At 43.4% G+C, this 24,102-nt stretch overlaps 2 protein-coding genes across 13 annotated transcripts in view; one reads left to right on the plus strand and one right to left on the minus strand.

Annotated features, from left to right (window-relative positions):
- Positions 1-660: 660 nt before the first annotated feature.
- fgl1 (fibrinogen-like 1) lies at positions 661-5,672 on the minus strand. The gene is made up of 7 exons (XM_061252377.1): positions 5,438-5,672; positions 3,962-4,133; positions 3,665-3,824; positions 3,388-3,485; positions 3,076-3,164; positions 2,256-2,443; positions 661-1,788 (listed from the first exon to the last, which is right to left on the minus strand). Exons 1-7 carry the CDS (start codon positions 5,510-5,512, stop codon positions 1,629-1,631), a joined length of 942 nt encoding a protein of 313 aa, XP_061108361.1. The 5' UTR covers positions 5,513-5,672; the 3' UTR covers positions 661-1,628.
- A 1,217-nt stretch (positions 5,673-6,889) lies between these two features.
- LOC133134871 (pericentriolar material 1 protein-like) overlaps positions 6,890-24,102 on the plus strand; it is a 29,764-nt gene continuing 12,551 nt past the window's right edge. For 7 of the 12 annotated variants that reach the window (XM_061251416.1, XM_061251421.1, XM_061251424.1 and 4 more), the window contains exons 1-23: positions 6,890-7,063; positions 9,165-9,279; positions 9,968-10,213; positions 10,609-10,884; positions 11,120-11,290; positions 11,882-11,998; positions 12,327-12,485; positions 12,988-13,165; positions 13,608-13,717; positions 14,116-14,329; positions 14,785-14,929; positions 15,440-15,628; positions 17,200-17,351; positions 17,721-17,938; positions 18,177-18,310; positions 19,284-19,413; positions 19,501-19,638; positions 20,216-20,385; positions 21,041-21,223; positions 22,206-22,458; positions 22,585-22,730; positions 22,880-23,043; positions 23,324-23,480. In XM_061251416.1, the coding sequence (XP_061107400.1) occupies positions 9,181-9,279; positions 9,968-10,213; positions 10,609-10,884; positions 11,120-11,290; positions 11,882-11,998; positions 12,327-12,485; positions 12,988-13,165; positions 13,608-13,717; positions 14,116-14,329; positions 14,785-14,929; positions 15,440-15,628; positions 17,200-17,351; positions 17,721-17,938; positions 18,177-18,310; positions 19,284-19,413; positions 19,501-19,638; positions 20,216-20,385; positions 21,041-21,223; positions 22,206-22,458; positions 22,585-22,730; positions 22,880-23,043; positions 23,324-23,480 (3,749 nt within the window). In that variant the 5' untranslated portion in view covers positions 6,890-7,063; positions 9,165-9,180. Of the gene's footprint in view, positions 7,064-7,122; positions 7,396-8,170; positions 8,276-9,164; positions 9,280-9,967; positions 10,214-10,608; positions 10,885-11,119; positions 11,291-11,881; positions 11,999-12,326; positions 12,486-12,987; positions 13,166-13,607; positions 13,718-14,115; positions 14,330-14,784; positions 14,930-15,439; positions 15,629-17,199; positions 17,352-17,720; positions 17,939-18,176; positions 18,311-19,283; positions 19,414-19,500; positions 19,639-20,215; positions 20,386-21,040; positions 21,224-22,205; positions 22,459-22,584; positions 22,731-22,879; positions 23,044-23,323; positions 23,481-24,102 lie in introns of those variants that run through there. The other 5 variants (XM_061251425.1, XM_061251428.1, XM_061251417.1 and 2 more) reach the window with 4 other exon arrangements.

Here is a 24,102-nt window from a genome sequence, read left to right on the forward strand (position 1 = left end):
GCACGTCATTGTGCAAAAATGTATTATACGTGGTAAAATGTCTGTTATTTAAAATGTCTTGGGGGGGAAAAAAACATTCATTATATTCATATGAAATTGCATATACAAATTGCACGTGAATGGGGGCGGTCCCATAAGATCAGATTCTCAAATAGATGTTTTACTCTAATAATTGCGAATCATGAATCGTTCAACAACTAGATGCATATTTGTAACACATAATGTCACAAACATTTAAGGCTCAATGTAGATTTTTTAATTATGTTCTCCGTGTGTGTGCGCGCGCGTGTAGTTCCCAGCTTACTCCAGTTGAATTACTTTCAGAATTCTTTTGTCATAGCTGTACTATTAAAATAAAATATCCACATTTAAAGGATGGTTTTTCTATGATTGCCATTCGTAATCACGCTCACACATGCATGCACAACTCCCATCCCCTACTTAAATACGAACCAGTACACTCACCTTTTACGACTTCACGTAAAAGATCATCATTATTTAACACCATGGTCCATGGAATGTAAGCTCTGGTAAGGATGAGCTATATCATACCTTTAGTTTTGATCATATCTTCAGTTTTGCCAATAAACTAGCAAGAATCCCGTCACAATACACTTTTCACACAAGCATAGATTTATAATACAATAGAAACCAGGCCTCTTATTATTTTGCAAGATTTGAATTTTATTTGAACGTTTGCTCAGAAAGTGGCATTGAAATAGTTACACCCCTGAAACCTGTTTCAAGTGCATTTTGCCACATCAGGAAAAAGGAAATATGACATCAGGATCAGGATATCTGGTTTCGTTTATTCAGGATATCATGCCGGAAAAATAACACCTCTGATCCGTCTGTCTTTCTGTTGCCACTATTGTAAGAAAATGTTTAAAGAACATATAACAATAATTCATAGTGCTTCAGCCATTGTGATGCCTTGTCATATTATTTTGACCTATGCAGTAGTTACAGGATAAACCCTAAGTGCCTTAAAGAGTTTCTAATTTTATATGGTAGTATACAAGTGTTTCATATCATTGCAAGCACTAAAATATGTAGCCTCATAATTATGATGCTGTTGACAGTGCTTGCCTGAATCTGTGCTTGCGAGTGATTGTTTGGGCCACTAATGTAGGCGGATATAACAATGGCTCAATCTGGTTACCTACCCTCCTTCACATCCATATACTCAAACAGTGCCTTAACAAGATGAGGTTTCAATCAAACAATTCTTGAACAGAAAAGTCATAGTAAAAAATTATGGACAAATCAACTACCCTGCATTGGAAGACAAGTGCAGTATTTACAGACAGAAATAATCTATCTTAATGTCCACATGTAATATGCATGGTGATTAAATTCAGTGACTTCTGGACGCGTGGCTCCAGAAATTGGGGCCTAGGATATAGGATTTCGATCTTAAAAATAAAAAAATTCTTTAGTTAAACCACCACCTGGACAAGCATATGTACAGAAACTCAGGAGAAGTAAACACAATCCAATGCATAAGCTGCAAGTTATGTGCTTTAGTGTTAATATGCGTACTAAATACTTTTATTTTGAAATCAAAGATGAGATTTCTCACTGAATTTGCCAGCAGAAATTACAGTGGAAGTGCGTTCAGAAAATGTTTACACCTCATTCGGCTCAAAATCCTCAGGCCTGATTTTCATCGCCACAGATTTTAAGGAGTACCACCATCCATGCCATGTGTACCAGACAATCCCGCTGTCAGTCACAGAGCTGTACGGACCCTTGTAGTAGAAGCCATTCAGATTAGCAGAGTGACATCTAGAGGACAAAAATGGAAAAACACACAAAGTGAAAAATGTGATGTTATGAAATCAGTTTTGACTGACCGACGGCTCAACAGCAGCAATCAGTTCTGCTAAAAGGGCTGCTTATTTTTAGTGTTTTATTAGAAGGCAGAAGCTTTATTACAGATTATGATAGGCTGAGTGCCAATATTTACTGCAGAACTCATTTTTTCACATATCGTCTAATGCTAATGGCCACAAACAAGCACGATGTTTGTTTGATTTGTAACTTTGCATCCCCTCAGTCAAGAGACCCAGTAGAACATATGATATTTGTATGGTCAAACTTACAGATGGACAGACATAGAAACAGACAGAAAATACCCTATTCCCCAGGGGGAAATTGGGTTGTCTTTCAACAACATAGAAACCAACAGACATCACAGAAAAATGCTGCATAGAACAACTAATACTAAATATACAGAAGCGACATTTCGAGACCTGTTAAACCACCAGCCGGCCTTGTCCTCGCGGGCGCAGTTGCGTTCGTATCGGTCGTTGTCGCGATCGTGAGTGCTGAACTTCATCCCCTGGTGACTGGCCCACCACTGCACCTCAGGATGGTAACCGCCCGAGAGCGAGTCTCCCGCTGATCCAGAGTACTTACCGAACCCCAGTTTATAGCTATCCTGTGGAGATGAGCGGGCAGAAACATCAAATGTCAGTGGCCTAAACCAGGACTATGCTCTTTCAGCACAGATTAATAACTCAACAATGTGTTTAGTCTGTTGCTGTTCAAGCCCCGTTTCTTCATATAAAATATGAGAAACTAGGCAGGATTGTCAATAAAATCACTGTAAACATAATGTTTAGTACAGTATACACACTAGGGTTTACTGTTCCCCACTTCTGAAATATACCAAAATAAAGGCCAGTATAGTTACAGATTGTGTCTAGTGTTTAATTATTTTAGATCATAATCAACTTTTAAAAAATTCTTTCAATTTATGAGCCACAGTGCTATCAATTCCTGTCAACAATAGTTTTTTTTACAAAATTGAACCATGGTTTTTAGTTCATTGTATTATTATCCTAAAGATCTTTCTGAGGCGAGGGACTATTCGATTATTTAAAATTCACCTATGACCTTTCGCCTGGTTTAAATATTGACCAAAGTGAGGGCATCTAAGCAGATTTATGTATGCACTGCGTGTAATATGATAGTGTTTCTGTTTACAGTGGTAAATGATTAAATGATTAACTGTAGAGCCACCTAGAGGCCCAGGGGGGTACAATGATGAATTCTCCTTATTTTTCATACCTGTTCACTAGCAACTTTGAAACTTTTGTACTTTGCATAGCGGAGATTATCATCAAAGTCTGCCATGCTGATCCTTAGGGCGTAATCACCTTTAAGAAAAAGGTGACATTTATTCTTTACACAAAATATTTATCATAAAAAATGCATAAATGCATAAAAATGCATTAACATTTCTATGCCATTTGTAACACTTTATTTGATTGCTGCAATGATAATTATGGTATATAACGCTTTTGGTTATTTGGCAATATATGTCTTTTTTGCTCTATGCAATACAAGGATTACTGCGGTACAGCAACACGTTGTTCTCACCTTGTGAAGTTAAATAATGCAAGTTATCGTTTCCTAACCAGAATTCTCCACTGTCAGATTGCATGTTTCCAAAGCCCTGCTTATAGTCAGCCCAATCCCTACCAGGAAAGAAAATAATCAAAATGAAAAAAATAAAATAATTTCTGTTAAGTGATAATAAAATTGACAGCCAAACAATTACTAACATTGTTATTCATCATCATGTGTTTCTCTCACATTCAAGCTCTAAAGGGTATATATAATAAAGAGCCATATATTAAAGCCGTGATTGGCATACCGATCAAAGCTCTCGCTACCGTCTGTCCGCCTCTGGAAGACGGTCCAGCCGCCCCCATCACTCATGTCACAGTACACTTTGATCTTGGAGGGAGAGCGCAGGGGTTTGATCATGTAAAACCCGCTTCCATTGTTCCCATCATTGTAGATCTGAGCACAGTCTGAACAAAGCAGTACACTTTAGTAGCACAACATTAAAATGTAGCTACTATCAATACAATAGAAAAAAAACCTTCTCAGCACAGCATGAACTAATGCTCTCAAGCATACACTCCATACAGAGGCAGAATAAGCTAACCTGCATAGTCCTTTAGCTCCCCCAGGTCCACGAAGCCGTCCGTCCTGGAGGGAGGCTCTGCCTGTTGGCTGCGGAGCTGTTGGATGAGCTCCAGCTGCCTGGACACTCGACCCTCCAGCGTCCTCAGCTGGGAGCGCAGTCTGATGGTCTCCTGCTGGCACTCATCTGGAGCCTGCACAAACAAACACACACACACAAACACACACACACTCACACAAACACACATACACATAAATACACACACACACTCACACACAAACACACACACACACACACATACACATAAACACACACACACTCACACAGAAAAACACACACAAACAAACACACACACTCACACATAAAAACACACACACACACACATACATACACACACACACACACATAGACACACACACACTCACACATAAAAACACACACACATACATACACACACAAACACACACACTCACACATAAAAATACACACACATACATACACACACACATGTACACATAAACACACACACATAGACACATAAACAGATACAGATGCACACACGTACACACAAACAAATACACACACACATAAAAACACACACAAACACAAGGACACACACACACACACACACACACACATGTGAACAAAAACAAACACATACAGACAAGAACACACATATACACGGACAAAGACATACATGCACACACGTGCACAGAAAATCAGGCACATGTAAAGTTGCACACAAAGGTGTGGCGCAGACACTGGAGAGACAGATATATTGGTAGTCATATGCTCTTCCAAAAACAATGATGAGAAACACTATATCAGGCAAAGTAAAAAGTGTATGGTACTTGAGGCAAAAAAAGTAGAAAGAATTCTGGTTGTAAAAAGGGGGAAATTGCTCTACAATTTAGCCTTTAATACTTCATTTGTGACTCCCATAAAACACCCCCCAAAAAACCCATTACAATTACATTTGAAAGCTAGCTCTGCTTTCCTGGATAAGAGCATCTGCTAAATTACTATACAATAGCATGTAAAAGTTATGTCAATAGCCTCTTAGTGCAAGTGAATATCTCATCTGCTTAAAGTTAATCATTTAAGGTATGACAATTATGAAAATAAAAAGGTTGCACCAGATGAAAAGTACCAGAGTGCAGAACTAATAATTCAGTTATAAAGAAAATCCATGGGTGCATTTTTATGCAATTCTGTTTTCATGGTCTATGTTTCCTAGTTATATAGTCTCTTGAACATTACTCAACATGCTGTAAAAAGAATAACAACAATTACATGTTAACATTGTGATGCATTGTGATAAATAAAAAAAATTACCTTCATTTTATGGCTTTCATAAAAACATGGGCCATGGTAATAATTCCCCTTCCCCCTGTACAATATTATTTACATGGATATATTATGTTGGACATATGAATGAATAGAAATGGTATATCAAAGATACAATTAAAGTTATACCGCCTTATTGCAAGTTCTTACCGAAACTGAAGAATCCACAATGAAAACAAGTCCAAAGATAAGTAGCCACAGTCTCAATATTTCATTCATTCCCATGATAAATCATGCAATAAAAGCATCAAATTTAAAGACAAAATTCACTCTTATTTTGTTGTCTTCTGTGCAAATATATGAGACAACATGAAATGAGCAGACACAACATGAAGTAACCAGGCAGACTGAGGCAAATGCTCTTTGTTCCAATCTGTTCTGGATGTCTTACCTCCCTTAAATCTGCTGGTGTTTGCCTGTCTGGTGATGAGTCACACGAGAAAAATGCTCATATGGGTCTGATAAAACCAGGTCTGTAAACATCGTCTTAACACTGAGGGCCAACTGACCATAATAATCCCACTGAGCTGACAATTCACATTCCTGCGCAAATAAAAACCCCTCGTATATAAACCATCATTGTCATGACTTTGAAACCAACCTCTTAATATAGTACTAATAATATATTCCCCATGTCAGACAGTCCGTACTTCAGAGTAGAGCTTTATAGTTGCTTCAGAACCCTGTAAGCATAGATAATGCCTTGCAGACAGTCCTTTTCGGTAAAAGCTGGAAAGACATGCGCGAAGCAACCTTTAAAACCTTACCCAATTTGGTCAAGGTCTATTTACAATATTATTTTAAAAGACAGGGTAGCAATATTTATGTTTAAATCATGACATTGAACCAATGTACAGTATATAGCCTTATTCTTGATAAATTTAAACTGTAATAGGCCTACTCTTCTCCCATTTATACATAATATAGTCTAGCTACGATTATTGTCATTAAGTTATTATTCCCCTTTCAATCAATCAGCTAAACTTCAATTGCATGACTATTAACATGATTAAGGCAGGTTAGAACCGCAACTGTCAAATTATACATATGAAACAATGAAACCTATGATAATTTCACAAGAGAAGTGGTCGACAGATTTATAAATAAATAAATAAATAAATATATATATAGATATATATTATTATTATTATTATTATTATTATTATTATTATTATTATTATTTTTGAATTGGTCACTGGCGGTATCATTTCACTCTGGACCAGAACAAATAGCAATGCTATTTCCGGGTGCAAAATAAAAATAAATAAGAATAATAGCACCTGAACTCAACTTGGTGCAAATCCAAGAAAGAAACACATTTTTGTCTGATATTTTTCTTGACAGACCTCTTCTATCAGTCTGAAATTCCGCCAGTCTTATGAATCCGAATGAATAAGAACTTTTTAAAATTATGTTTTCACTGTTTAATGCAGTGCAGTATTGTTAAGCGTTCATACAGTGCAATAGATTCAGTTAATTCACAATAACAGAACAGTATCCTTAAAACCAGGTAGACAGTGTATGTCACTGTTACTGTTGGCTACATGTTAGTAGCAGTAACTATTGGTAACGGGATATCTTTCTGCCTACTTGCTTGTTTAGTAGAAATGATGGCCGCCGACGAAATACTGGTCTTGAAGACATCTACAAATATGGCTTTTAATAGATCATAATAAGGCTTATTTGCACAATATATTGATTAGTGAAGTTACAGTAAAGTTCTTTTCAACATTGATGACCCCTGGCTGTAGCGTCAATCGTTTGATTATCTCTCAGGTAACTGCGTTAGCTACAGTAGCTATCTTGGGTTAGCTGGCACTCAGTCTTTGTTTTGGGGTTGAATTAGCTAGCTTTATTTGTAATTCAATGTGTAATTTAAAAGTGCAAGTGTTTTGGTATATGGTAATATGCTAAAAGTGCAAGCTGGATATTTAGCTAGTCAGTTTCTTACCCAGCTGGTGTTGAGACACAAATGTCATGCGACAGATAGCTAGCCTGCTAGCTAAAATATTAAGGATTGCTTGCTTGTACTGGCATGCCACTGATCATGGACGAACTGACACAGTGCGGCTAGGCTAGCAGACTCCTGTAAGAACACATTAGCAGGCGTAAGTTATCGTCAGCAACGAAATTGTGTTGATTATATATTGTTAGCTAGCTAAGTTAGCTAATTAACAACTAACGTAAGCTAAGTGAATTGGGCCTTATTTTGTATTGCAACGTTACCATACTTTGTTAGCTAGCGCTATCAATGTTAGCCATCTCTAACAATAAACTCTTAACGCAATACTAGCTAAGGCTTTTGTAACGTACAGATACTGAGTAGGTAATTGGCACTAATACCATCTTGCGACTATTCGTGTATTATTTAGCATTAGCTATGTTATATAGCCAGCCTAGATGGTTAAATATAGCCTGATAACTCTTCTTTTATTTGGATGAAAGTCTCACTGCGTGCCATTACAATTAGTCATCTATTCCCATTTGCAAGTTAGACACCGGCCAGTCATTTAGCTAACAAAGCTAACAAAAGTTAGTTAGCTAGCTAACGTTAGCAGCAACTTGCAGAGGGAGCCAAAATGGTAAATAGCAAATACACAGTGAGACGAGTTGTTGGCTAACATTAGCTATATTAGTTAGCCAACTTTAACGTACTCTCTTGGTTGTGGTAATATTAATATTCATTGTTGGAGCCCATTGCAATCTTATTCAATCAATGTGAAAGTAAACCACGTTGCTATCTAGCTAGTTAACGTTACTGTAGTCTTAAGCCAAGTAACCGTCACACATTCACTGTGTGATGATGTATAATGACGTAGCTAACATTAACAAACAGACGCCGCGGTCCTACGCGCGGCAAATTAATATTAGCCAACTTTAGCTGACGATAGTTATCTTGGTAGCCTAGCTAGAAAACTATGCAACATTGTTGTGGAATACATCTAATTCTCGCCATTTGAAGAACTGCTTTCTTGGTTGCAGCAGCAGGTAACTTAGTCTAACCAATTAAGGCGAGATCCCGCAAGAGCTATCGTTATAAAAACATTTACTTTTAAGAATGTGTTGATTACAGTTGGACGGTATTGGATTTGGATTTGGTTTGCAGGGTTGCTTAATGACGATAAACAAATGGTGAAAAACGAAAACGTTGATAAAAAAATAAAAAAGTTAAATCTTTTGAACGTTAGCTCGTAAAGCTTACGAAAAGTCCGCGTTCAACTTCAGTTTCAAATTGTTCATTAACATTAAGTTAGCTAAATTAACGTAGACAATCTGACGCAGTCTTTGATTGGCATTTCCCCTCTAATACACCTGTGATGAAATTGTAATACAAATAACAAGGTTTCCGAAACAGTACTGGGGACCCTTTTATACTCAAGATTGTCCAAGTTGAAAGCCATTTCGAGCGTTTAATCATTGTCTGTTTGAAGTACACTTGATTGAAGTACACGTGATTGACTCATTGATTGATTGGTAACATTTAAACCCACGTTGGTCCGTATTCAAACTAACAACTAGCTAAAGTGTCAATTTAATCCCAGCCTGAAGTAAAACATTTGTATAAAAAAAGCAAATGGCAATGAGTTAAGCCTGCAGTGCAGTCAAAACCATAAATTGTCCAATTATTTTTGCACGTATAAAAAAAAAAGCAAGCACATATGGCAACTGGGACCAAGTTTGAATAGCCCTCTTATAGGTTACTTCTATAGTAGATGGCTGTTTGTTATACACTGTGACTTTGTCAAGGCAGTAGGTTTTGACATTTTTGGTGTTCCAACATACCTCAGGATTTGTCATTGAAGTTACAGGGTGATTTAAAGTGCTTTATTCAGCCTGTGGATGAATGTTTCCCTTTAAAAGATACTGTCTCGATTAGGTCGCAGATTGTCACTATGGCAACTGGCGGAGCACCATTTGACTCTACTGATGAACAGGAGCTGGCAAACTGGACCTTAGGGAATGGGAGTCTGGATGACCGATTGAACAATATGGTGAGCTGAAATCTAAAGAGAAAATGCGTTAGAAAAAGGCTTATATCTAAACGAAGGAGTGTGTTTTGGAAGTGAAATGTTTTCTGTAGATTTCCATGTTTACAGATTATGCAAAGAAAATATACACTCAGTGAGCACTTCATTAGGTATTTATTAGATGTATTTTTTAGACTTATTAAGTCTTCTGGTGCTGTAGCCTATCCACTTAGAGGGTTGATGTGTTGTGTGTTCAGAGATGCTCTTCTGCATATGACAGTTGTAATGTGTGGTTATTTGCGTTACTGTCACCTTCCCGTCAGCTTTGGCCATTCTCTTCTGACGTCTCTCATTAACAGTGCGTCTTTGCCCGCAGAACTGCTGTTCGCTGCATGTTCTTTAGTTTTTCGCACCATTCTCTGCGAACCCTAGAGATTGTTTTGTGTGAAAATTCCAGGAGATCAGTCGATTCTGAGATACTCAAACCAACGATTATTTCACAGTCAAAGTCACTGAGATCAAATCTTTTCCCCATTCTGATGGTTGATGTGAAGATTAACTGAAGCTCCTGACCCGTGTCTGCATGATTGTATGAATTGTACTGCTGCCGCACAATTGGCTAAAGTTCTCACTGAGTGTATAGTTACATTTATGTATTTCTTCTTAGTTTTTTTAATTATTAATGCTAAACACTTCCTTTCCCCCTTTTTAGGACTGGGATGTTCCACAGAAGAAAGCTAACAGGTCATCAGAGAAAAACAAGAAAAAGTTTGGCGCGGTGGTGGAAAGTCGGCTGACCAATGACATCTCCCCGGAATCCACCCCGGGGGCGGGGCGCCGACGGGCTCGTACCCCCCACTCGTTTCCCCGCTCCCAGTACAGCGCCCAGATGTCTGTCCCCGAGCAGGCTGAGCTGGACCGCCTCAAACAGAGGATCAACTTCACCGATTTAGACGAGGTACGTAAACGCAGGCGGCGGTTCCACCCGGGATCATCGGCCGCACGTGAAAAATGTCACATTTAAGCCCGATTCCTCTTCGACAAGCGTCGTGCGACAACAACTAAAGTGTTGCACAAAGTCTAGCGTTCTTGGTCTGTGATAAGGGTTCTGTCGTCTCTATGGTAACTGGATGCCAAACAGCCGATGTTTCTATTTTTGAACACTACAGAGCCTGGCGTAGCCTATCCGTGGCAGTATTTCAGTATTCCATCTGGCTGTCCAATCACTGTGCGACAAAGTGTGACCGTGTCTGCGACATTAGACAACTGTGCGCGACACTGAGAGAAAGTGTCGTACAACACTTTTTTTTGTTTTTGGAGAAAAAGTTTATTTTGTCTTATTGTTACTTGCAGAGAAGCATTGGAAGTGATTCTCAAGGCCGGGCCACTGCTGCAAATAACCAAAGGCAACTCTCTGAAAACAAAAAGGCCTTTAATTTCCTGCCGCTGCACGTCAACACTAATAAGAGCAGAGAGCTCGCTGCTTCAGCCTGCGGCGGTGAAGTTGCTAAGAGACAGAGCGCCGGTCGAGATATCTTGACCGGGGTCCCAGGCAAGGATGCCCTGCACGCTGAGTGGTCATCTCTGCTTGAGGACGGAACAGGAGAACCAGGCATCGACAGCAGTCAGGTACTTGAAGTGCTTGAAGTGCCTTAACATATTGTGCAGGATCATGAATGGCTTTGTGGCCATTTTGCAGGCAGTTATATGAATGGGTGCACGAGTGTTTGTGTGCTAATAGTAGTCGCTACTCAGCAATAATGCGTGGTAATTCTAATACGTAATTTGCACATTAACTGCAGAATGTCTTTCGGTGTGTGTCCTAATCAGCCATGTCTGCGCTCCACTGTGTGCTTTCTCCCAGGTTGTCAGCAGGCTCGTTCAGATTAGGGAGTATATCGCCATGGCCTGCTGCATGCCAGATGACCTGGTGGAAAAAAACGATATCCCAGCCAATGTTGAGCATTTAGCACATCTAATAGACCATCTAAAGGAGCAGGAAAAGTCCTGCTTGAAATTTCTACAAAAGTTGTTGGTTAGTATGATGAAATTATTACTTTGTTACGTCGGTATGGAGTGTGGACTCTGGGGCATTTCCTTCAGCATTGGCGAGTGTTCAGCTGCTAACCCTTATTTATCACACGGTGCCTGCTGCTAAAACTAGTTATCTGGAAACTAACGTGTTTGCGGTACATCATTTGCTTTCATGTCATTGTTGCTATGATGATGAAAAAAATAAAAAAATAAAAAGAATGCTTGTGGTAAAGGTGAAAAGCAGTGGCTCTAGTTTTCCACTCTCTCTTTTCCACTGCCGTTGCCTTCAGTTCCTGTTACATTGAGGGCTGTGATCCTTTTAGTGTAAACGGCTTTGCACAAAATGAATTTGACAGTCTGCCACTTCAGTCTTGCCTTAAGTTTTTACTCGCAGTGACTTTGTTCCAATGAGTTGCTTTGAATCAGTCACATTCCTATTTCCCCCTCATGTAGTGCAAGTCACTTGTGATAAAAGCTTGCAGGAATTAGAGCTGCTAAACCCATTTCTGAACACCTGTGATTTCTGATATTGAAATCACGCTCGCGCACACCTGCTCATGATTAAACCCCATGTCGTGGACGACCCCCGCAGGCTCGAGAGAACGAGGAAGACGACATTCGCACCATCGACTCCGCGGTCGGGTCCGGCTCCGTGGCAGAGAGCACGTCTCTGAACATAGAGGTGCATTCCGAGGCCTCGGATGCCACGGTGAGTCAACTACCAACTACCTGCATTACACGGTGAATTTAGACTGCTAATCACTCAAGTTAAGTTTATACTACTGCAAGTGTTGCAAGCAGTTTACAAATATTCATGTGTCCAATATTGGAGTTAAGGAACAAAAACTGTTGAAAACTTCTAACAGCAGAAAAGCTTCAACAGTGGTATTCTGTAAGATCAAGTGACCAGGTCCAGGTTTTGATTTAATTGAGTCCTTCAGGGCCCAGTTTTGGAGTGAATGTACAGTGCTAAGCCACCTCACTGTTTCACGGGTTGAAGTATTAATGACTTGGAGTGGTTGTCCCTCTGATCTAAGGAGGCGTCTCACGCGGTGAGACCTCGGCCCCGCATTGAGGACAGTCTAGGGAGGTCCGTGTCCCCAGAAGTGGGCTCGCTCTATGACCTCACTGCGGCGGCAGCCCCCACTGGCGGGGGGGCCTGGCCTGATAGGATTGTTAGCCAGCGTCTGGGAAAGGTACCTCCATACCTGCGTTTGATCCCTGTTCAGCGACCTCTGCTCTCTTTTTTCGGTTGCTCTTCCTCCATGCAGCACGTTCAGATCCACGGCCCCGTCGTCCCTTCCTCCGGCGGAGGAGCCAATCATTAAACCGCTTGCCCTGCGCTTCCATTGCCGCCTTCACTGCCATCAGATTTCAAATATAGGACCAATGTTCTTTGCTGTGCTGTAGATGAACGCATAAACATTTGCACATTGAATCTATGGCTGTATTAATTTGCTAAATTCTTTCAAAAATACAATGGACTATTTGCTGATTTATTCATGAATAGGTTTGTAATGCATTGATTGGGCTATTTGGAAAATTGAACAACCTTTTTGAGATTGCTCATGAGAAGAGCATTAAATCTGTCCCAATTCTAATAATAATCTCTATGGAAGTCTGAGCTTCACTGTCACAGTCTGTGTTTGAGTGTGGTGTGCCTGGCTGCCTGTGACACGTTCCCCGGGTGGTTCACAGGGGCGGGACCTGCACGGCGAGGCGAAGGAGGAGCTGGAGAACCTGCGGAAGCAGCACGAGCTGCTGAAACACATGCTGCTGCAGCAGGAGCAGCTGCGGGCGCTGCAGGGCAGACAGGCTGCGCTGCTGGCCATGCAGCAGAAGGCCGAGCAGGCCATCGCTGTCATGGACGAGTCCGGTCAGTTGCTTCCGGAACGTCCCATCCATGCGCTGACCAGACTAAAACGTTGTGCTGGAGACGCGTAGTTCTAAGTGTTGCGAGGAAGAACATTATCTAGAATAGAGGTGGCCCAGGAGGGCTGTATCTGTTTCGGGATTTCACACCAATTTCTGCTCTTAATTATTGCATTGGCCCAATCCTTTAAGTGGTCTGACATTTTAGCTACATTTATTGACATGATACAGCTAATTGGTTATTTGAGCCAGGGTAATTGGTGGGAGCAAATACCTGCACAGGCAGCCCTTTGGTTACAGAATTTCCCACCTTTGATTTAGGGTATGATAGGCTTTGATGGTGCTAAAAAGCTTCTTCTTCTATTGTTGCTGTAGATTATTGAGCTACATTTGTGCTTGATTCTTTTGGTAATATTGTCTTGTGTGTTTTGTCTTCATTTGTGTAGTCGTCACTGAAACTACAGGCAGTGTCTCTGGAATCAGCATCACGTCTGAGCTGAACGACGAGCTGAATGACTTAATCCAGCGGTTCCACAACCAGCTCCATGACTCGCAGGTAGAGCAGAGCTTCTTATTAACCGCACGATACAAGAGTGGGATTATAAAACACAACGGAAGGGAAATTCGATATTTTAATGGAAATTGTAACGGATTAACAAAATTTTATTAGCATTTCAGAGGGGTAAGCTTGTGCAAGCACTTTTAAAGGAATTTGTCATTATCTGAAAGTGATATTGTTTGGAAACATGCCTGCAGGGAGAAGAGAGAGGTAGGAGGGGGTTGGTGGGATTTGGGAGTGTTGTCACCCGGGACAGGAAATGGTGCATTGCGTTAGCTGGCTGTTGGTAGTACCTGCTGTCTCACTGATAAATAATTAGCCTTGAACATGCAGAGCGTGCTGGGAGGCCATTTTGAGTCATGACCTCAGGATGTGCTTTCTGGTGTGGCACACAGACGAAGGCGGTGCCGGACAACAGGCGACAGGCCCAAAGCCTGTCGCTCACGCGGGAGGTGGCCCGTAGCAGGGGCCCTCCTGGGGCCGACCCCGCCTCCCTCCCCTGCGCCGAAATGGCCCAGCTGCAGGAGCTGCAGGACAAGAAGCAGACCATGGACAAAATCCTGCAGGAGCTCCACACCCTGAGAGACCACACTCTAAACAACAACTCCTGTGAGTGCACCGTCCTGTCTGCTACCTTCACACGCTTTCCCATTCCTTTCGCCTGCCGTAAACGTGTCCGCTGGGGTTTCACGGGCCTTGAACATCTATCTGAAATAAATATTTCTGTTCTGGGAAGTGCTGAAATATCCCATTGTGCTTTGAAATACAGCAAGGAATGAATCCCAATTATTTGCTCAAGCATAAAGTCACCTGGTATTGATATATTCGTATGATTGTTATGGTAATGTGGACAGGTCTCTGGTTTGCACATTAATTCCCCTGTTGAATTTAATCAGCCGCAGGAGATGTGCCTCAAGATTTAGATTTGTCTTGTAATTGCAAAACTGGTCTGTACTATAACCCCAAATGAGGAGATACAACCCTGAAATTCGTACATTTACCCATGAAACTGAAATTGAATTGGGCTCTGACTGTGAACCCCGTGTGGTGCATCTGCCCCTCAGGTCGGCTGACCCAGGCCCCGTCTCAGAGAAGCAGCTCTGGGCCAGTCCTCAGCAGAGGGGCCAACGGCCGCGGAGTGACCAGACTGGACCCCCCCGCCTCCCAGCACAGTCCCGAAACAGACTGCCACCCGGCCCAGAAACTCAGGTACAGCACCTCTCTGCCCTGCTAACCAGAGAAAATCACTGCTCGTAATTCAAAGCAGTGGAGTTTGAGAACACAGAATTAAAAATGTTTCATTCTAAAAAAGAAAACTTAATGAACTGTGTTTATTTCTTTGTTTTGTTTTGTTTATGAAAGGTCATGCTTGCAATGATTGTCTTGTATTGTTGTCTCACCCTCCTTACCTGAATACGCTTACTTTAGCTGTAAGATCAAACTGTAAGAATAGAATGTTAGAATTGAGCATTGCTAATGCTGGTAATTGAAAGCTACAACTTCTTAGAAATTCTAGAACACTGACTTAGAATTAAAAAAATAAAAAGAAAAAGACTCCAATAAACCTACTCCTCAAAGGGTTGAGTTGCATGTGCTAAATGGGTTAGCATGTACTAAATCCATTAGCATTTACTAAATGGGTTAGTATGTGCTAAATGGGTTAGCATGTGTTAAATGGGTTAGCATGTGCTAAATGGCTGGGTTGTGATGGTCCTGAAGGAAGCTGAAGGAGGTCCATAAGCGGCTGAACGAGCTGCGGGAGCTGGTGCATTACTACGAGCAGACCTCGGACATGATGGTGGACACGGTCAACGAGAACGTCAAGGACGAGGACACCGAGGAGGACTCCATCTTCGAGCCCATGTTTGACTCTGAGCAGGAGAACATGGAGCCCATCACAAACCTACGGTTAGTCCCTATACAAGCACATCAGTGTCGACTGCTAAGAGACGTGAATGCAGCATCACTGAAGACATTTCCCCAAAAGTCTGGGAAGCAACAGTGCCTTCAATGGACTTTAGGAATTTCAAAAGAGCCATACAACATTGTTGTTCATTTGAAAACAAGCATACTCTTTCTTGAAAATGTCTTATTCCCATTCAAGGGAATTTAACACCCAAAGAACCATGCATGCAGCCGTCTTGGATATATTTGTTTTCAGGGCTCCGTTGAACATCTGTAAGCGTAAAGGATTATGTCTGACCGTAAAACCCCACAGCGTACTGCTGACAGACCAGCGCGGTTAAAGTACGTTTCTTGAACTGTTTTCTGGGAAATTCAAAGGAGCAGAGCCACACCAGTAGACAGATTTCACACAGACTGCAGGAGAGCAGGCATGTGGAGATGTTCAGAGAATCTTTCTTCCTGGGCCCTCCGTATCTACACCACAAAAGCGTGTTGATGTCTTCAAGCCTTTGAACAACAAACACCACATATCCCTGATGGAATGTGTCGTGATTTACAGTGGAGGAGTGAAAATCGCTGTTTCTGTAGGAAAGGGTTTTTGTAAGAGATTAGCAATCATAATATTATTGTTCGGTGCTGTAAATTTTGACACTGAATTGAAATTTCATTTGAATAGTTACAATGGCGTTACACCAGGGATCATCAAATCCTCGAGGCCCGAGAACTGCTGGTTTTCCACCCTCCTTTTACCTGGGAGTCAGGTGTGAAGACAGTCTGGCCAATCAGTAGCACTAACTGTTCAGCTAATTACCTGGGAGAAAATAAAACCAGGTCCAGATTTGATGATGGCTGCCTTACACGTTTGGGTGGAACGGGCCAAGGCTGAGTAACACTGGTCTTGTCCCTACACTCCATGTCTCGCTCTGAGTGACACAGGGTTGGACTCCTGTGTTGATGCCATCCTAGAATAACGTGCTCGGTTAGAACACAAAGCTTTTTCCTCCCACCGACCAGACAGAGAAGAAAGGCCCTACATTCAAAGCACAACTGATCATTAACAGGAATGCCTATCATAACCACAGCTACAAAGAAAAGAGCAAGTGAAGGGCTTGAATGTACAGTTATATCTACCTGCTGTGTCCAATGTACAGAAAAGTAGTAGTCCTCGAAACTCATTAATAATAACAATAATAATAATGCCTTTATTCAATGATGTTTGACCATGTTATTCAGTTGCGGAGAACTGTTAGCAGAGGTGGAAAATACAGGTTCAGAAAGTAAAGGTCCCCAGTATTTTGTTCATCACATGGATTTGCTAATTAATACAATTCTCCAGCAGGCAAAACTAATTAGTCAGTTCATGTGTGGAAGATACACATGGCAGGACTTTGACCTTCTGACCCCTGGACTTCCCGCCTCTGAGTGTGTGTGGCTAACGCATGAGGTGAACACATGGCTGAATGTGTGTGCGTGGGCATGAAATCACCGTCCTGCTTTCAGTCCACCCCATTTAAGAGTACATTTTTCACTCTTTCATCTCCCTGCATTGTAAGAATTTATTGTTCATTTCCCAGAAACCCACAGCGTCCAGGGAACTGGATGGACATGAATAGCCTGACCGGCGCCCACGGCAACGGAAACCAAGATGGACGGCTAAACACGGAGCGCGAGATAAACAACCGCTCGGCCGCCAACCTCAGGAGCTTGAATATCCCATCCGCCATCGGTACGCCTGGCTGAACACGGTTTACATGCACATTTTACACCACACTGGATGACTTATTATACTGTTTGAGTTTTTATGCTGAGTGAAGATAATATAAAGTAAAATAAATGTCTTTGTGAATTTACAGTATAGCGCTATTGGTCCTTAAAAGGAGAAATATTTTGGTCTGAATGCACAATGTTTGGAGGCTCTATACACAGCATAGTGTTGCAACATGCACAATGAAGTGGCAGTAAAGTCATGGTGAGCAGCTGTTCTGTGTCACTAGTGACAGCAGTGTTAAGGAACCTTATTTCTGACGGTAGGAATGAACGTGTAAGTCTGTTGGTTCAGCGTTTGATCGTAATTCGACCGCGTGTTTTGAAACAGAGTGTCAGTACAACCTGGACCGCTCCCGCGGTGAGGAGGGCGGGGAGATGGAGGAGCGCCCCCGGGGCAGGGCGGGGGCGGCGGGAGGTGGGGGCAGCTCCGGGGACAGCCGCAGGAGCAGCCGGGAGGAGGACCCGGAGTTCCTGCAGAAGGTGCACCGGCTCCGCTCGGCCAAGGAGAAGCTCCGCCACCTGCAGCAGCTGGTCGCCATGGTGCAGGTGAGCGGGGTCACGACCTCTTACTGGCTCTATTCACTCCACACTTAAATTGTCGTAAAAGAACTGGAATGGAAACTATGAAAACTAATGTTAGATATCCCATTATTACGTACCCCCTCGCTCACTCTGTGCTGCAGCCTGCCCTGTACTTTGTGCCCCTGTGATGTGGCTACTGAAAATGGATCGGTGGTGTAGCCAGCGATGACTGTTGACGATGATGAATGATCTATATTTACAGAGTGATGACACGGACGACGCCACGGCTAACGCTTCCAGTGTCGCCGATGACGACGGACCGAACCAGCAACCCAACAACAGGAGAGCCGCAGGCCCAAAGCCTCAGAAAGACCTGACTCTCACGGAGAAAGAAAGGTACGAAACCTCAGAAAGACCTGACTCACAGAGAAAGAAAGGTACGAAACCTCAGAAAGACCTGACTCACAGAGAAAGAAAAGGTTCAAAACCTCAGAAAGACCTGACTCCCACAGAGAAAGAAAGGTTCAAAACCTCAGAAGGACCTGACTCTCACAGAGAAAGAAAGGTTCAAAACCTCAGAAAGACCTGACTCTCACCAAAAATGAAAGGTAGAGAACATATTGTGACAGAATGAAGGAAAACGAGAGAATTGCCCTGACTCGTGTATTGAATTGTTTTGTCAGCTCAGCGATGTCTAGATGCCGGTGACTTGTTCTCAAAGGTGTTACACAGTGGCTGTACCTGTCTGTACATGTGGAAAAAAACTAAAAAAGTTGTCAGATTGTTAACAATAATATACCGTCTGGGAAACTTGAAGAATACAGTCCAGTATACAATAATATACAGTCAAGCTTGTGATATGTATTGTATGTGATGTGCTCTGTATATGATGTGTGCTGTGTTGTATATGTTTGTTGTATAATGTGTGTGTGTTGTATGCAATGCCTGTGCTGTATGTGATGTGTGTATTGTATAATGTGTGCTGTGTGTGTGTCTGGTGTATGTGATGTGTGCGTTGTGTGTGTGCTGTATATGATGTTTGTTGTGTAGGATGTGTTGTATGATGTGTGTGCTGTGTGTTGTATATTGTGTGTTGTATGATGTGTGTGCTGTGTGTTGTATAGGATGTGTTGTATGATGTGTGTGTTGTATATTGTGTGTTGTATAATGTGTGTGTTGTATATTTTGTGTTGTATGATGTGTGTTGTATAGGATGTGTTGTATGATGTGTGTGTTGTATATTGTGTGTTGTATAATGTGTGTGTTGTATATTGTGTGTTGTATAATGTGTGTGTTGTATATTGTGTGTTGTATGATGTGTGTTGTATATTGTGTGTTGTATAATGTGTGTGCTGTATGGGACGCACAGAGAGAAGTTCTACGAGGCGAAGCTGAAGCAGCAGCAGCAGGAGCTGAGGCAGCTCCATGACGAGCGCCAGCATCTGATCAACATCAAGGGCGAGATCCAGGACCTGCGCTGGGCGTGTCCCGACCTGCAGGTACGTGCCCCGGCCCTGTCCCGCCTGCTCTCCCCCCCCCGCAGCCTGTCACAGCGTGTGACCGTGAGTGCATCCTGTCGTTCCCAGCCTCCCGCGGCGGTTAGCCACGGCCCCGCGCCGACAGGCCACGCCCCTGCGGCCGCCTCCACGCCCGCCGTCAACGCCAGCGGAGCTGCGCTCAACCGCACCGTAGAGCCCACCGCCACGGCTGCCCCCGACAACAAGGTACGGGTTCCCCCGCGCCGCCCGCAACGGCGGCCATTTCGCCTCAGGTGGGTTACCGCAGCAACAGTATTATCCCTATGAAGAGTAGTGTTTAGTGTTTTTTACATTTTTTTATTTTTATTTTAAGTCACAATTCTTGGACTCTATTAAAGACGGCAAATGTTTGCAGTAAGCATTTACTGTTGAATGATCATCCATGGCTTTTTAATGCAAATGGAGGCGACTTATGCTAGCTAGCTAGCTGAAGAGCTGCTTACATGGGATTGTTTCTTAGAAGGTAAGAGGTATATATTACATTGATTAAAGTGTATTATAACTGGCAAATGATTCGCCATCTCGGCGTCATCCCTGTCGGCAGTCAATTTTGTTCGCCGCTCACTATCTTTTCAAATTGTTACCTAACGTTCATGGCAAACAGAAAAAAGTTTGAATATGTTGGCGAACGGTAGCCAACGTCTTGAACACGTGTCAGTGACGATAGTTACATCAGCATTACACTGTTAAGTTCAGAACACGGTCGTCACATATTTGTGATCTCACTCCTCAAAGCGTTAAACGAGCCGTCTCGCTCTTACAGCTGTGGGCGGAGATGCACAGACACCAGATCCTGCGGGAACACCTGAGACAGAGGAGGAAGCACCTTGAATCTTTAATGGAGGAACACCAGAGACGCAAAGTGCTCAACGACTCCCCCCACGCCGGCCAGGGGACGCCGCAGGCCCCGGAGCACCCTGGGAGAGATGAGAGGTTCGCCCCAGAGTCACTGCGAATGCCTAATCACGCACCGTACCGTGACCGTGGTGTCCGATGGCAACACAGGGTTCGGTTTCCTTTGATTGACGTCTCCGGGTTGTCATGGGTAGTCGGTCTGTTGCACTCTTTACCTCGCAGAAGCCAGTAATCTCACAAGATTAACTCCATTGCATTTGGAAGGAGCATAAACATGTGCTTTATTTCATTATATACAGTGCTGTGCCCTTCATACAGTGTGTTCGTGTATCCTGGCTTGTGTGGATATAAAAGGAAAGTACACTAAGAACTTCACTGTAATTTCATTACCAATTTAATACGCCCGCAGTTCTCCTGAAATATTAGGTTTTTGATGAAAAGTACACCAAAAACATTGCAAATAATACCTTACCTTTAATAAGCTAGCTATCCATATAGAAAGCAAAATATGTTATACTGAGTGATTATTCGAAAATTTAAATTAATTGCTTGGCTGTTTATAATAACATTTTAAATGGAATGTAAGTACTTCTGTTTTTCTGTTTACACAAAATGTCCCCCAACTAGTCCCTGTTGCTCAAAAAAATGCTGCTTCTCAGTGAGAAATTATGCCACCCGACGGCTGATAGGTTAGTGCGTGAATGACGGACAGCCTTTTGAAATGTTCCTATAGGACGATGGCTGCGTGGGGCGGGGCGTCGCCAGGGGTGCATGACGAGTATGAAGACGACGTGCTGTTGGAGGTGGGGCCTGAGCTGGAGGAAGAGGAGGAGGCGGACACGAGCTCCAGCGAAGACTTCCCCTCGTATTCCAGCCGAAAGCGCAGGTCTCACAGCTCGAGGAAGTCACGAGACCGGTACGCTAACACCACAGCTTCTCTCACAGGGGAACTTAAATGCCACGACTGCATGTTTGCTTCGAGGAGATCTCCTGTGTCACCTGACCTGGGTCCAATACGGAATTGTTTTGAAGCCAAATACTTTCCTACGCTTTACTGATTGGAGCTTATGAAGTGCTCCAAAAACAGACTCCACCTTCTGGGTCCTCTCGGATGGCTCCGTTGCATCAAGCAAGATCAGTCGAGCATAGAAAAGTATTTGAATCCAAAACAATTCACGTATTTGAAAGAAAACTTCTTTTTAATTTAAGCGAATAGAACTGTCTTCTGAATTATAATTCAGAATACAGCTCTATTGTGTGACGTGTAATGAACTCATGCATTGCTTTGGTTGTATTTCTGAAGACACCATCGTAATGTTAAAGTCTGAAATGCAACCTTCACTGACGTTACCCAGTGCATTCTCTGCTGCAGGGGAAAGAGCAGGCTTTATTCCTGGGTGACATTCAGGGTGGGGCTCTGTGCTTCCTTTGTTTTGGGATACAGTGTTATATGTCACACAATGGAAACCAGGTGGATACATTCCTCTTCTAGGCGAGGACCAGCATATTAAACCATGGCTGTGTCTGTGCTTTAGGTTCATGTAATCATTGTTGGAAAAGTGCTCTTGAGTACTGTAGGTGTGAGTGAATGTTGTCGCCGTTGGAAAGTTGTTTTGAGTACTGTGTGAGTGAATGGTGTTCGGGTTGGACAGTCGTGTTTGAATACTGTACGTGCGAGTGTTACCGTTGGAAACTGCCCTTCTTAAATACTGTTTGTAGACAATGTTATTACTGTTGTACAGTACTCAAGAACAACTTTCCATGTTAATGAATGAAGTTGCTGTTGAACAACTTTCCATGTTAATGAACGGTGTTGCTGCAGGAAAGCCGTTTTTGAGTCCTGTACCCACGAGTGATTGGTGCTGCTGTTGACCCCTGTTGACCCCTGTTGACCCCAGCTCCCTGCAGACCTCGGACCCGCGCTCGGCAAGCGGGAGCGCCCGGCCCTCCCCCAGGTCACGGCAGGAGGAGCAGGAGGAGCAGCAGCAGGAGGAGCGCAGCATGAGCAGGAGGCGGCAGGAGAACCCGCGCTGGGCCTCGGAGCTGTCCTTCCTGGAGGAGAAACGCCACTGGCAGGAGCAGATCTCCCAGCTCCAGAAGCAGCTGGACTTCAGCACCTCCATGTGCCAGACCCTCATGCAGGACCAGCAGGTAACCAGCACACAACACATTATGTCTCTGTTTCTCTCAGGCACTGTCCGGTTTCTGATTGGCTGTCTCTGTCTCTCTCTCTCAGGCACTGTCCTGTTTCTGACTGGCTGTCTGTGTTTCCCTCAGGCCCTGTCCTACATGCTCCCCTCCTTGATGAGCGCCTCCTACAGCATGCTGCCGAACAGCGTCGGATCTCCGCCGGTGCACCTCGTCATGCACCAGCTCAACCAGTGCTACGCGCAGTTGGCATGGCAACAGAGCAACGTTCAAAGGTGGAGCGCTTTTACGGACTCGCAAAGGGCACCGTGGCATTACGCGTTTTTTACGACCGAGCGAGTGCCGTAATATCTCCAGTCCCTTCAGATTTGTGGTTTGGCACGAATGGGATGTGTGATAAAATAACGGCGTGTGTTATTTACAGACTGAAGCAGGTGCTGACTGACCTGCAGAAGCAGCAGCAGTCTCAGCCGATGGAACAAAGCCCAACTCAGGATCCCAGTCCCACATTCCCGCCTCTCCACTTACCTCCCCCGCTAAATGCCCTCAACCTGCCCGGGCTCGGAAACTACTCCTATCTGCCTCCCGGTATGCGTCTCCTGAAAAGCCTTATTGTTTGCAGTGTAAGAAGAAGCTCGGTGACAGTTTGAATAGGTAGAGAGAAAAAAAAAAAGATGTTTTCATTTCATTCATTTTCAATGCATTGCGTTTTAGGATTTTTTAAAAAGATTTACGTATTTATTGTCATCTTAACAGAAAAATGTTGAGTACTGATCTATTTTGAATATTACAGAATTATTTTATGAAATTATTGGCTGTTGAGTCTTGTTGGCTCTGTCTCTAAACTGGCCCGTCCTCCTCTCCTCAGGGTTTGGCTACAGCCCTGTGTTTCCCCCGGGCATGGGGGAGTTCTACCAGAACCCTGGGGCCCAGGATAACAGCTCGCCCCCGCAGGGCGATGCTAACGGCGAGAGCGTCTGTTTCCCCCAGCCTTTCGAGAGCTCCATGGGCAGCGGGGACAAACGGTACGACCGCGCGTCTGCACGCGCTCAGTGAGGCACTCGGCAACACGCTCGGCAACACGCTCGGTAACGTGCTCTGCAACACACTCGGTTACGCGCTCGGCTACGCGCTCGGTAACGCGCTCGGCAACGCGCTTGGTAACACACTCGGTTACACGCTTGGCAACGTGCTCGGCTACGCTCTCGGCAACACACTCGCCAAAGCGCTCGGCAACGCGCTCGGTAACACGCTCGGTAACATGCTGGTTACATGCTTGGTTACATGCTGCTGCAGTATCACTGCTGCGCACTGCTTCCACACTGAGGAATACCCAATGCCCATCATGCCTGCATTCCAATGTCCCCAGTGCAGTTGAGCTAAATGAGTGTAGCACACTAGCGGCTGGCTAATGATTGATTCAGTTAATTGGTTTTCTACTGGCCACCTCAAAGTGATAACAATGCCTCCATTTCCCTCCTCGAAAGACCACGCTCAACATTTTTTCCACACATTTGGACCGTCGTTTCACTTCATCCGATAATGGAAATGTCTTCAGCTTTGTTCCTCTCGCAGATCTCCATCTGTTGGCGCTCTGGCCCCCCCGGTTAATGTTCCCCCGCATTAGACTGTGAGAGATTCAGACTG

This window comes from Conger conger, chromosome 8, assembly GCF_963514075.1.
Source record: "Conger conger chromosome 8, fConCon1.1, whole genome shotgun sequence".
Taxonomy (NCBI): Eukaryota; Metazoa; Chordata; class Actinopteri; order Anguilliformes; family Congridae; genus Conger; species Conger conger.